Below are 13476 nucleotides of genomic sequence, written 5' to 3'. Positions count from 1 at the left end.
GAGCTGACTATTGGTCTGAGTGGTGTTCCTTCTTTGTGTATCTTGGGGAGGCCGTAGAGTTTGGGGCATCTGGATGATTTTTCTCTGGGGATGATTCTTAGCTGGATTTCTTCACTGATAGGAGAGGCTTTTATTTTGGATTTGGTGGTTTTTTCCAGATAGGTGGTGGGATCTGTTTTTATAGGTTGGTAGGTAGGGTCTTGGAGTAGATTTGATAGTTTTGCTTGGTAGTCCGATGTGTTCATCACAACAGTGGCAAAGCCAGAGCACAACCAAGTGCAGTACAGCCATCTTCTCAGAAAAACTCTTCACAAAGTTCAAGAGTTCAAGACACGAAGGCTTTAGCAACTAATCCACACCTAATGACCCACCTAAGTGGGATTCAGGAAATCACTCAAGAAATCACCCAAGATATCCCTCAAGTAATTAAGGAACAAAAGAAGAAAAGGCACACTAGCCTGGGAACCTCCTCTCTGCCCAGAACATTGGAGGCTATACACCACACCTCCTCAACAGTATTTATAGGAACTCAAACACTGAGATCCTGCTCTGTTCCAGTAACAAGAAGCCGAAAGCACCAGCCTGAAGATGACGAGTGAGACCTCGTCGAAACGTCGCCTAGACACCCCAACTTTTACACGGGAAGACACCCGAGGACACCAAAACCTGCATTCCTGTACCCGTGAAAATCTACGAAAGCAAATATATATATATATATATATATTGGTAACGAATCATCGGTGACTGCAGATCTTAGAGCAGAGGTGGAGTCCTCCATCCCCTGGCAGACTCCTGACTCCTCCTGCCAGTAGTCCTGCTGCAGCATTTTGTACTATTCCGTTGTAATAATAACATAATGTTCTTTTTACCCTGGCCTTTGACCCACCCTATTCTTCTGATATTTTAAGCATTTTCACTGATTTTAATCTAAAGGAGGTTGCGGGTGTAATCTCAGAGCCTCCGTCTATAATCTTTGAGAATTCTTGGAGAACAGGTGAGGTTTCTGCAGACTGGAGGTGGGCAAATATTGTTCCCATCTTCAAAGGGGGGGGGGGAGAACACCCAGGTACCGTATTTTTCACTCTATAAGACACACATTTTCCCCTCCAAAAATTAAGGGGAAATGTGTGTGTGTCTTATGGAACAAATGCAGGCTGCTTGGCTTCAGCGATAGCTGCCTGAAGCCTCCGGAGCGCAGCGGGAGCTCCCACTGCGCTCCGGAGGCTTCGGGTTGCCTTCACTGAAGCCTCCGGAGGCTTCAGGTTCCTTTCGCTGAAGGGTAGGTGCCCCTTCAGCTAAGGCGCAGCGCCCTTTCAGCTGGAGGAGAAATGGAAGGGGCTCCGTTTCTCCTGCCGCTTCGCTGAAGGGGCGCTGAGCAGAGAAGGGGAGAATTTTTTTTCTTGTTCTCCCCCTCTAAAACAAGGTGTGTCCTATGGTTGGGTGTGTCCTATAGAGCGAAAAATATGGTAACTACCAACTGGTGAGCTAGACATCAATCCCACGAAAGGTCCTAAAACAGATAATTCAACAGTTGCTGTCTATGAGCACTTAGAAAAGGATGCTGTGATTACTAAGAGCCAGAATGGGTTCCTCATCAACAAGTCATGCCCGACGAATCTCATTCCTGTTTTTGATAGAGTTACAAGCTTGGTGGATAAGGGGAATGCTGTGGACGTAGTGTATCTTGATTTCAGTAAGGTTAAAGTCCTCCATAATATTCTTGCGGAGAAGCTAGTAAAAGGTGGGCTGGAGGAGGTAACTGTTAGGTGGATTTGTAGCTGGTTGACGGACCAAACCCAAAGAGTGCTCATTAATGGCTCATTGTTATCCTGGAAAAATGTTCTGCAGGGTTCTGTCCTGGGCCCATTGTTGTTCAGCGTCTTTATAAATGATTTGGATGAATTGAGGGGATGCTCATCACATTTGCAGATGACGCAAAACTAGGAGGAGTAACTAACGCCACATAAGACAGAATTGGGATTCAAATTGACCTTAACAGGTAGAAGAACATGGCCCAAACTAACAAAATGGATTTCAGTAGGGACAAATGTAAGAGTCTACACTTCGTCTGGAATAACCAGCTGCACAAATATAAGATGGGGACACCTGACTTGCATGTGGAAAGGGTCTAGGAGTCTTTGTGGACCACAAGCTTAACATGAGTCAACAGCAAATAAAAGCTAATGCAATTCCAGGCTGCATCAGCAGAAGTCTAGTGTCCAGATCCAAGGGGAGGAATAGTGCCACCCTGTTCTTCCTTGGTCAGACCACGCCTGGAGTTCCATGTCCACTTCTGTGCCCTGCAATTTAAGAAGGATATTAACAAGCTGGAATGTATGCAGAGGAGGGGGACCAAGATGATCAAGGATCTGGAAACCAAGCCTGATGAGGAATGGTTGGAGGAGTTGGGTATGCTTAGCCTGGGGAAAAGGAGACTGAGAGGAGATATGGTAGCCACCTTCAGATATCTAAAGGGCTGTGGCATGGAAGATGGAGCAAGCTTGTTTTCTCCTGCTCTGGAGGGTAGGACCCGAACCGATGGAGAAAGGAGATTCTGACTAAACATCAGGAAGAACTTTCGACAGTAAGAACTGTTCGACAGTGGAATGGTCTCCCTTGGGAGGTGGTGGGCTCTCCTTTCTTGGACGTTTTTAAGCATAGGTTGGACGGCCATCTGTCATGGATGCTTTAGTTGAGATTCCTGCATTGCTGGGGGTTGGATTAGATAACTCGGGGTCCCTTCCAACTCTGTAATTCTGTGATTTTTATGTAGTTGTAGCTTGTGCTGGGACCTCATGGGAAAGGCCATGTAAGACATCAACAAGCAAACAGCAGCAGTGAATGATAACAATTGAAAATACTATATGAACCAGTATTCGCATGATAGCGAGTAGGCATCTATCTAGATACCATATATCTGCATTATATCCCTGTCCCCCATGTCCTGTAAGTATGCACTCTGAAATAGATTGGTTCAAAAGTGAGCCCCATTAAATTCAGTGGCACTCATTCCCAGTTTAGTGGCTATAGAATTGTGACCTGAGCGTTGTGTATATTTGCATAACCTGATGTGCATCTTACCAGCTTAAGAGGTGAGAGCGAGGTCTCAGGTCTCCGCAAACCACACTTGTAAGGTTGCACGGATAGGGTTTGTGCTGAGGCGTGGCAATTACAGATGTTTCTTTTCTTCGGGGAGCAAGGAGAACATCTTTAGCCCTCCAGATGTTGATGGACTGCAAGTTGCACTTGCCCCAAGCAGCCAGCGTGGCTTGCAAGATCTGGGGACCACCAGGTTGAAATTGACATGGCTGGAGTTGCAGCCGTTTGATTCGGGGGCAGGTAGCCCACATGGAGTCCTCCAGATGTTGCGGGACTCCAAATCCCATCAGTCCCAGACAGCTGGAGCAGGGGGTCAGGGAGGAGGAGGATGGGAGTTGGGAGTCCTGCAACAACAACTGGAAGTCACCAGATTTGGGAAGGCTTGATGCCATAAAAAAAACAACAGGATAATTTAGCATCATAACATTAGGCGACTGGTCAGGAGTTTGTCTTTCCCTGATAATGAGTGGCTAGAATTAGCTAATTATTGTCTAATGTGCAAAGTGGCTCCTTTATAGTCATCCGTAGGAGAGCAGCCCCTGGGATCAGTTCTGCACTCTTTGTGAAACAAGTGTCCCCCCGTGCGGAAGGAGAAATAAACAGCTGTGTCTCTTGTCTGTTTAAAAGTTGCGGTAACTTGGTGCGGGGTTTAGAGAGGCTCTCCAACGGGGGGGGGGGGGGCGGAATCCCCTCCATGTGTGGCCGATGGGTGCTTAATCTGCCAGTAGGATGATGATGGAGGAGGAGGAGGAGGGCCCCCCTCCTTCCTCCAGTCTCCCTCAGATGATGGACAGCAAGCGATTGGGCTGAGGCTCTCTCTGCCCTTGCAGGAGTTAAACCTTCCCAGGAAGCAGCAGCCTCCGCCACAGCGGAATCAGCCCACGTCCATCACGCACAGGAAATCAGATTAACTGTCTGGACAAGGGCAGTGGTGCTGAAGGGGGCGGCTTTATCTCTCTGAATGTCAGGCCGAGTTGGACAGAAGCTTCTTGGCTGCTCTGGCGGCTTCTCTTTCTCGGTTCCTGGCCGAGGCCTCAGGGGGAAATAGTCCTCTTTCTATCCGTTGCCCCACGCACACATGGAGGAATCCTCTCTGTCGCCTGGGCAATAATATTCTAATAGGGATCTGTTTTGCAGCCCCAGGGCCATGTTCCTTTGGTGGTGGTGGGGCCACACAGGACCGTGGTGGGTAGAGCCAGAGGCAAAGTGCATGGGACCACCAATTCCATACCTCTTTGTGTACTGTAGGCTAATTCCTTCACACACCCCTCTCTGCCAAGCAAGCGAGAGTTCAGTGACGTTCTCTCACCAGGAGATCTCCGCTTTCCTCACCATCTTGTCTTTATTTCCAGTGGTGGCCCCATAGCACCACACAAGCACCTTCCCCACTCCGCACCTCCCACTCCCACACAGCGTTTGACATTTGCCAGGCGCGTTTTGTGGGTGGCGCTGTGGTCTAAACCACTGAGCCTCTTGGGCTTGCCGGTCAGAAGGTCAGCAGTGTGAATCCCTGCCACGGGGTGAGCTCCCGTTGCTCGGTCCCTGCTCCTGCCAACCTAGCAGTTCATAAGCAAGTGCAAGTAGATAAATAGGTACCGCTCCAGGGGGAAGGTAAACGGCATTTCCATGCGTTGCTCTGGTTCGCCAGAAGCGGCTTAGTCATGCTGGCCACATGACCCGGAAGCTGGATGCCGGCTGCCTCGGCCAGTAAAGCAAGATGAGCGTCGCAACCCCAGAGTCGGCAACGACTGGACCTAATGGTCAGGGGTCCCTTTACCTTTATCGGCCACTGGCAACCAAGTGAAGATGCCAGGATGCCACCTGATGCTTCCACCGTCTGGAAGTGCATGCCTGGGGAGCCTTGGACCCGGAACGTTTTCGCACACTAGCAACACATCCTATAGAATTCTATTTGTGATATATTCTATCTGCTCCATCAGAATGAATTTCAGGGACCAAAAAGTCCTATAGAAAAATACGACTTCCGAGCTGCCTGGCCCCCAAATGGAAGCTAGGCGTTCTGTTTCGGCAACTGCAACCCGGGTTTAAGGAGCCGTTTGGCGCCTGGCTTATATATGTGAATTTCTAACACTGCTGCCACAGGCTTTCTTTAAAAGAAGACTCGGCAAATTCACGGAGGAGATGACTGTAGATGGCTACTAGCCACAGTGTCCATCCTCTCTGTGGTGCTTCTGCATACCAGGGGCTGGAACCACCAGGAGTTTCCTCTTGCGTTCAGGTCCTGCTAGAGGGCTTTCCAAAAGGGGCTCACAGTTTGCCACTGTGGGACGAGGATACTGGACTGGATTGGCCACTGGCCTGATCCAGTATCCAGGCTCTTCTTATGTCCTAGAGCACACAGTTAAAACTGGCATTTGCTTCCGTGAATTGTGTTGATGGCCAGCAACTTAAAACAGTACGGTTATACCTCGGGTTACAGACTCTTCAGGTTGCGTTTTTTTGGGTTACGGACCTGCTGAAACCCGGAAGTACTGGAATGGGTTACTTCCGGGTTTCTGCGGTTGCGCATGCGCAGAAGCGCTAAATTGCACTTTGCACATGCATAGAAGCGCTGAATCACAACCTGCGCATACACAGACATGCCGCTGCAGGTTGCGAACGTGCATCCCGCATGGATCACGTTTGCAACCCGAGCGTCCGCTGTATTAAAAGGGGCTCTGGATATTCCCAGAGCCTTTGCAAGCCACTGAGCTAGACAGACCCAGAACTGTAACTCTGGAAAAGGCAGTTCCCTCTCTTCCTGCTTTCTTGAACCCAGCTTCCACCTGTCTGGGGATGCATGCATAGAAATGGTTGGTTTTGTCATCAGCAAGTATGGCAGAAATGTGGAGAGTGCCGCTGTTGTGCTTGCGTCCTGCCCATTCCCGTTGGGACATCTGGTCGGCCACTGTGAGCTCAGGAGGCTCGACTAGACGGGCTCTTGGACTGATCTAACAGCAGCCAGGCTCTTCTGACACTCTTCGTGTCTCTGGTAGTCTCCAAACTCTTCTCAGCCCTAAAGCAGCCAGTTTTAGCTAATTTTGTTTACAAGATTAGACTATTAGGAGCTCAGAGGTAGGTGTGTGTGTGTCTGTGTTTAAAACCCTATTAATAGCCTTGTAAGACCCTCCTCTTGGTCGGGAGATTGACAGGCTGGTCTATTTCTGCTGGCGAGGCAACCCCGGTTAGTTAGTCAGAGAAATTGCGCTCGTCTCTCTCTCTCTCTTTTTCTCCTTTTCCCCTTCTGTGAGGCATGAATTCTGTGTGGTGAGCTGGAAGATTACACTTAGCCACTTGCAAATCAATCTCTCTCTCTCTCTTTCCCCTAGTTGACCCACTTTGAGGACTTGATCCCTGCCTCCCGCCCCCCTTATAATCTCCTAATTGCAGCATTTTGTTCCACTCCGGCTTCTGAGATGGCAACGCTTTATTAGCCTTCTCTAATACATACATGCATACGTATATCTTTTAATGCCATATCTTCCAGGAGGTGCCAATGGCTGCTTCGTACTTTTTCCCTCTTGGCTTCAAATCAGCTAGAGAGTCTTTCTTTCTCTTTCTCTTTCTATTTCTGCCTGCCCCTTGGAGACAACTTTGGGTCCTTCCCTATTTTCCCCACCCCCATCCTGACACGTCTCCCTGGGAGGAAATGCAAGGAAATTGAGGACTGGGTGAGGTGGGGTGAGGGGATGCACACCTGAGAAAGGCAACCAGGCAGCTGCATTACCTGGGCTGGTTTTAATCTGCCAGTTTTATCCCTGCTCCCTGCACCTTCAGGGACGCGGGTGGCACTGTGGGTTAAACCACGGAGCCTAGGACTTGCCGATCAGAAGGTCAGCGGTTCGAATCCCTGTGACAGGGTGAGCTCCCGTTGCTCGGTCCCTGCTCCTGCCAACCTAGCAGTTCAAAAGCACATCAAAGTGCAAGTAGATAAACAGGTACCGCTCCGGCGGGAAGGTAAACGCCGTTTCCGTGCGCTGCTCTGGTTTGGCAGAAGCGGCTTAGTCATGCTAGCCACATGACCCGGAAGCTGTATGCCGGCTCCCTTGGCCAGTAAAGCGAGATGAGCGCCGCAACCCCAGAGTTGTCCACGACTGGACCAAACGGTCAGGGGTCCCTTTACCTTTACCTTTAACCTGCTCCTTCACTCATTTCCAGTTGAACTCAGCAGAGTTTCCATTCTGGCTGGTCACTCCAAGAGCTAAGAATGAATCCCCAAGTTGGCTTTTTTCCCTCTTCCCTCCCCAATCTCTTTTCCTTTTGTGTTGTGTGTTTTTAGATTTGTTAGCCTGATGTGGGCACGGACTGCCCAGCTACTAGTATTTGCAAACTGTTCTTGGGACCCCTGTCTTTTTCCCAGAGCAGGATTTTAAAAAGCTGTAGGTAAATCAATCAATCAATCCAATCAATCAATAAGAGCACACCTTTTTGTTTTTGTTTTTTGGTGTGGGTAATTGGGAAGTAGGGCTTGCTACAAAATATTCGCCTTGATTGGTGCTGCCACCAAAAGCGAGCCAGGCTCTGTGGGAACAAGCTGGAGGAGGGTCTCTCTATTGGGGGAGGGGGCAGCGACTAATGGGCATTAGCGGACCCTCAACTCAATTTCAGGCTCTGGCCTTCCTTCACATGTCTGTAGTCCTGCTGTGCCTGATGGCAACGTCCTGTTTCTGATCACTGGCCTTCCTCCAGGTTCTCTGCAGCACACTGCCCCTGCAGCTGGAGGCTCCATTGTCTTTGTGGGCCAGTTTCGACCCTGGCAGCTGCCTCTTTGGTGTCAAGGAAACATACAGGGCAGGCCTAGAGGAGGAGGTGAACTGAAAAGACGGAACAAAATCATCATCATCATCACCACCATTAGGCAGCTCCTGCTTTCATGCAATGTGCGAAGTATGGGAGGGCAGGTCCCTGCCCAAAAGGGGCTTCAGATTGGTAATTTCATATTTAGGACAATGCCTTTATTAAGGCCACCAGTCTTTCTGGAAGGGCTGTGAGCACCAGCGCTCTGCGGCATAGCTGGCAAGCGTCCCTTATTTGGCGGGACAGTCCCTTATCCCAGCGCCATGCCCCGCTGCTGTCCCTTATTGATGAGGCTTCGGTGGCTGCAGGCTGGGCTTTCTGCCTTTGGCTCAGAGGAGCTCAGAAGCTGAACACACCTGTGCCCAGAAAAATCCCTTATTTTGGCTGCTGATCCCTTATTTTCGAGGCTGCCGGTCCCTTATTTTCAAATCTGTAAGTTGACAGCTATGCTCTGCGGAGGTGGCAGAGGGCCGGGTTGGTAGCGAATCTTTGCCGGCTGGGAAGCCAGTGGAAATGGCAGCGCCGTGGCTTGTGGCCTCATCCTCTCAGCAGAGGCAGACTTGGAAAACAAAACGCAGAAGAAGAAGAAAACGGGGGAAATGTGTGTGTGTTTGTGTGTGGAGGTGGTCCAAAGGGAGCACTGATCTGATGGAACGAGGATGTAATTACCTTCCTTCGCCTCCTTCCATGCCTGTAATTGTGGTTTCGGAAAGACATTCCGTGTTGTGCAAATGTGCTTGCGGAAGCAAGAGGTCTGAGCGCCTCTTGGGGTGGGGCATGGGTTTGTGTGTGAGGGAGATTTGTCTCTCTCTCCTGCACACACAGACCCTTACTGGTTGTTTGGATGTTGCCGTTTTTGCTCTGATTTGGTTCTCCGTCCTTTTGTGGAGGGGATTCTCAAACCCTGCTAATTTCTCTTTTTTGGGCATGGGTTTCCACACACCCTTCTGCTTCTGCTTGCATCTGCTGATCTAGCATTTGCCAGCCTTGTCTCCCTACCACGCTGTGTTTCCCCAAATAAGCTCCCGTTTGTGCTCATTTGCATATCATAATAATTATTTTTTTGTGGAGGGTGGAGAGGCTTGTGGAAGCCTCGGAATTACCCGGGCTGTGTTTATACTGGAGCTCGTTTCTCAGGTGGAGATCTCTGTCTCTCCAGATGGTAATTATTATCCTTCTGAGATCAGGAAATAATGCCTATCTTTACCTCCCGTTTTCACAGGAGGTGATGGGTAAGGGTGCTTGTTGGGAGGGGGTATGGTTGTTGCCCCCCCCCCCCTAAGAGCAAAGGTACTTTTCCCTTCCTCCTCCACCCCCTGCAAAGGCCACACAGCAAGCTGGGGTCAAGCCCACGTAGCAAAACCAGGAATTCCTGGCCTCCAGGCTCAAACCACAGATTGCTGGAAGACTTTGCAAAAAACCCTCTCCTGCTTCTGTCAAAGTCTCTTGTGCCCAGATCTCAGAGCCAACCCAGGCTGGCAGCCCCTTGGCGTTTTGGGCAAAGGGATCCATTCCCTTTCCTGTGCCACCAGAGCGGACCCAAAGAGAGGTTTTTAGGTTGCTGGTCGTTGCTGCCTTTGTTGCTGGAGACCAGCCTTACCCAACAAAGTGCCCTCCAGGTGTTCCGGACTTGCAAGCCCCAGCCAGCCCTGGGGCTGAGGGTGGGTGTATAGCTGCGCTAGCTTTGACCTGCAGACCAGCCAAGCTGAATGTTGGCAGGTTCAGAACAGATAAGAGAAAGCCCTTCTCTGTGCAGCACACAGTTATAAACGATGGAACTCCCTCCTGATGGACGGCGTGAAAAGAGGATTGGGCAAATTCATGGATGAGGAGAAGGCTATCAATGGCTACATTGATGTGCAGTCATACCTCGGGTTAAGTACTTAATTTGTTCCGGAGGTCCGTTCTTAACCTGAAACTGTTCTTAACCTGAAGCACCACTTTAGCTAATGGGGCCTCCTGCTGCTGCTGCCACGCTGGAGCACAATTTCTGTTCTCATCCTGAAGCAAAGTTCTTAACCTGAAACACTATTTCTGGGTTACTGGAGTCTGTAACCTGAAGCGTATGTAACCCGAGGTACCACTGTGCAGTCATACCTCGGGTTGCAGTTGCTTCAGGTTGAGCGCTTTCGGGTTGCGCTCCGCAGCGACCCAGAAGTAATGGAGCATGTTACTTCCGGGTTTTGCCGCTTGCACATGCAAAGGCGCTCAAAATGACATTACGCGCATGCGCAGAAGCAGGTTGCATTCTGCTCTGGATGCAAACGGGGCTCTGGAACGGATCCTGTTCGCATCCAGAGGTACCACTGTATTTTTAATCTTTGTTGGAAGCCGCCCAGAGTGGCTGGGGAAACCCAGCCAGATGGGCAGGGTACAAATAATAGATTATTATTATTAGTATTATTATTATTACCCACCGTAGCTGAGGCAGAAATGCTTCTGCATACAGTTGCTGGAAACTGCAGGAGCAGAGAGTTCTGTAGTCCCCGGGTTCTGCTTGGGGGCTTCCTCTAGGCACCTGGCTGGCCATTGTGAGAACATGACGCTGGACTAGATTTGCCCCCTTTGGCCTGATCCACGAGCGCTTATCTTAAGTTCTCCCACTGTGACCAGGCTCTCTCGGCCTCTCTCTTCCTGCGCTGTGTTTGGCGGTTGCTGTGCGTGGTGGCCCCTGGCTTCCCCAGGCTGGTGCCCTCTAGATGCTTCGGACCACAACTCCCATCTCCCCCCCCCCCCCCGCTCCCAGCCAGCGTTTGAGATGCAGCCAGATGCTTGGTTCCTTTTTTCTGCAGTGCAGGAGAATGTGAAGCTGAGCTGCTTTGCAGCAGTTCATGCCTGATCTTGCAGAAATCTTGCCCACTGGACAGAAGTAGCAATTAGAAAAATGGTGTCTTGAGCTGCCTTAAACATCCCCCTCACAAAAATCTTTACACCGTAGACATGTGTGGTTACTTCAGTACTGGAATAAACAACAGCTGCGGGTCTTGGTTTTGCAGGGGCCTATCTGTATGTTGTGTTAATTGAGTGTCGGGAAACAGTAAGGGGGGGGTGTGTGTGTGTGTGTGTGTGAGAGAGAGAGAGAGAGAGAGAGAGAACAAGGAACCTGCACATGTTCAGAGGCATTTTGGCTGTCAGTCTGGTTTTAAATACAGTGGTACCTTGATTTAAGAACAGATTATTTTAGGAACAGCTTGAATTAAGAATGCTGCAAACCCGGAGTAAGGTGTTTTGGTTTGTGAACTTTGCCTTGGAAGCAGAACATGCTGAGTTTGTTCCATTTGCAAATTGAGTCCCCCGCTGCTGTGGGAAAGCTAGCCTTGATTTAAGAACGCTTTGGTTTAAGAACGGACTTCCGGAATGGATTAAGTTTGTAAACCAAGGTACCACTGTAGTTTGTTAATTCCTTTGTAAAGGGGACATTTCCCTTAGAGCAGGGCTTGGAGGGGCATTTGTGGCCCTTGGCACTCTCTCTCTGTGGCCCTCAGGACTCTCCCTAGGCCACGCCTATGACTACCCCTGCTTTGCGCCCTCCTTGGGTGCTTTGCCTCGCCTGAATTGTGACCTTGAACTCTCCTAATGCTTCTTGCTTGCCTGGATGGAGTGTGGTTGTGAGTGTGTGTAGAAAATAGGCTACTCCACAAAGGTACAATTTAAATGCATTGCAATGCCTCTGGCCCTTCCCACCGCTGGCATACGGCCCTTGGAAGATATGCCCAGAAAGGAGTGCGGCCCCCAGGCTGGAAAACAAGCTTTTCCTTAAAGCAAAGGGATTGGGGCCTTTGAGCCTGGAGTCCTGGAAGCTGCTGTGTTTTGTGGTTGTTGTGGCCTTTTCATGTCTACATCTCCTTTCTTTCTCTCTCTCTCTGTTTCCCTCACGCTCTCCTCTGGCCTTGCCTGGTCTCTCTGCCAACCCCCTGTCTTTGGTGTCAATTTCTGTCTTCCCCTCCTTTGCAACAGACCAGCCAGTAAAAAGCACCCTCACCTGCCCAGGTAAGATGGGAGCAGCTGGGATGCAGAATGATTTGGGGCAGGGATGGGGGGGGGGGAACTGGCTGGGCTCCCGGCTCCCATCAGCCCCCCTCCAATGGCCAGGGATGAGGCTGATGGGAGATGGAGTTCCGGCAACATCTGGGTCGGCCACAGATGTTCCCTCCTCCCTGCTGTACGATGTGTAACAACTGTGGGTGTTGTTATTATTTTTAAACATCATCTCTGTGTGTGGCCTGATTCTTTTGGCTCTTCCATACGACCCCCTGAAAGCCCAGTATTTGACTGGAGGTGTGAGTCCTCTCTCTTCCCTAAAGTGACCTCTTGACCATCAGTTACGCAGATCTCAGAGCCTGCATTTAGCAATTGGCTTCGTTTGACTAGATGTGTATTTCCCCCCAGAGCTCAGCAGGTATTGTCAGTTTGGAGTGGGGAGACAGAGTTGGGGCCAGACGTGGCTTTGAAGAAGGGGTGCCCTTGATGACGAGGAGGACCTCGGTTGCCATGTCCTTTTCCGGACAGGGTTGTGGAAGCTGCGACCCCCTACCCCATGCGGCTGGGATCCCAACTCCCACCAGCCCCTGCAGCCCATGTGGCTGGCGGGAGGGCCAATGGGCAGAACACCTGCTTTGCATGCAGAAGGGCCCAGGCTGAGTCCCCAGGTGGGGCTGGGAGATACCCTGGGAGGCCATGGCCAGTCAAGGCCGACAGTCCTGAGCTGGATGGAGCAGTAGCCTCTCTGCATAGGGCAGCTTCCTCTGTTCCAACGGTTGGCGAACGATCAGGATGTTGGGCGCTGGAGTCCAGAAACATGGGGAGGTGGCTGTTTATGATCATAGCTCTGGGGGTCTTTGGGGAGCAACTGAAGTGGGCAGGTGCAGTGGTCCCAGCCCAGCAGCAGGGTCCTTTGGCCGTGGTTTTAAATCCACCAGCACAGAGCTGGTGAGAGGGGAGCAATCGCCAGACATAACTCTTCCACTGTTGTCTGTTTTTGTCTGTCTCTCCACCCATCGCTGCTTTGTCTTGTGTCCTTTCATCAGCCCCATTGCAGCCTGGTAAGATGTCAGACGTTCCTCTGCCTCTTGCTGTGTGTGTGTGTGTGTGTGTGTGTGTGTGTGTGTGTGTGTTTAACGTGGCTGCTTGCACGCCCTCCCCCTCCTCCTGCTCATGTTGTCACACGTTCATGGCTCCTTGACCCCTCCGCCACTGGCTGTCCATGCAAAACCACCAGGAATGGCATCCCTCAGAAGTGTGTGTGTCTGTGTGTGGTTGCCCCTTCTGCTTTCCACTGGTCTTTGAAGTCCGCTGCATTGCATCAACTCCCTGTGGGGTTTGGCCATGGATGCTGGGGCGGCCTTGGTTGTCCCTGGGTGCCAGGCCTGGCCAGGCCAGAGGCAGAAAACAGCAGGGAAGGGCAGCCGTGGGCCACAGGAGGTCAGAGGGAAAGCAGAGGTTGAAGGTGACCATCCCTCAGCTGGTTGCCTTGGTGGCCGTTCCCATTGGCCCCACGTGGCTCAGAAACCTCCATAAAGGACCAGGAATCCTCAGGCGCCTTGCGATGGCCTGGCTGGTGGTCTCAAGGCTCTGTGGGCC

The 13476-nt window shown here is 50.9% G+C and overlaps 2 protein-coding genes across 7 annotated transcripts in view; one reads left to right on the top strand and one right to left on the bottom strand.

Annotated features, from left to right (window-relative positions):
• The window catches only part of LOC310666072 (uncharacterized protein), a 1539811-nt gene that overhangs the window by 1153009 nt on the left and 373326 nt on the right, over positions 1-13476 (bottom strand). The gene's annotated exons all lie outside the window — the stretch shown is intronic.
• The window catches only part of ARHGEF11 (Rho guanine nucleotide exchange factor 11), a 66471-nt gene that overhangs the window by 11694 nt on the left and 41301 nt on the right, over positions 1-13476 (top strand). For 4 of the 5 annotated variants that reach the window (XM_083416414.1, XM_083416412.1, XM_083416416.1 and 1 more), the window contains one exon: positions 11854-11886. The exons of the other annotated variant lie outside the window; for it this stretch is intronic. In XM_083416414.1, coding sequence (XP_083272540.1) covers positions 11854-11886 — 33 coding nt within the window. The remainder of the gene's footprint in view (positions 1-11853; positions 11887-13476) is intronic. 5 annotated transcript variants of the gene reach the window in all.

The sequence above is a fragment of the Podarcis tiliguerta genome, assembly GCF_965153285.1.
Source record: "Podarcis tiliguerta genome assembly, chromosome: 16".
NCBI lineage: Eukaryota > Metazoa > Chordata > Lepidosauria > Squamata > Lacertidae > Podarcis > Podarcis tiliguerta.
Note: the sequence above shows the minus strand (reverse complement) of the source record. Positions and strands in the feature narration are given on the sequence as shown.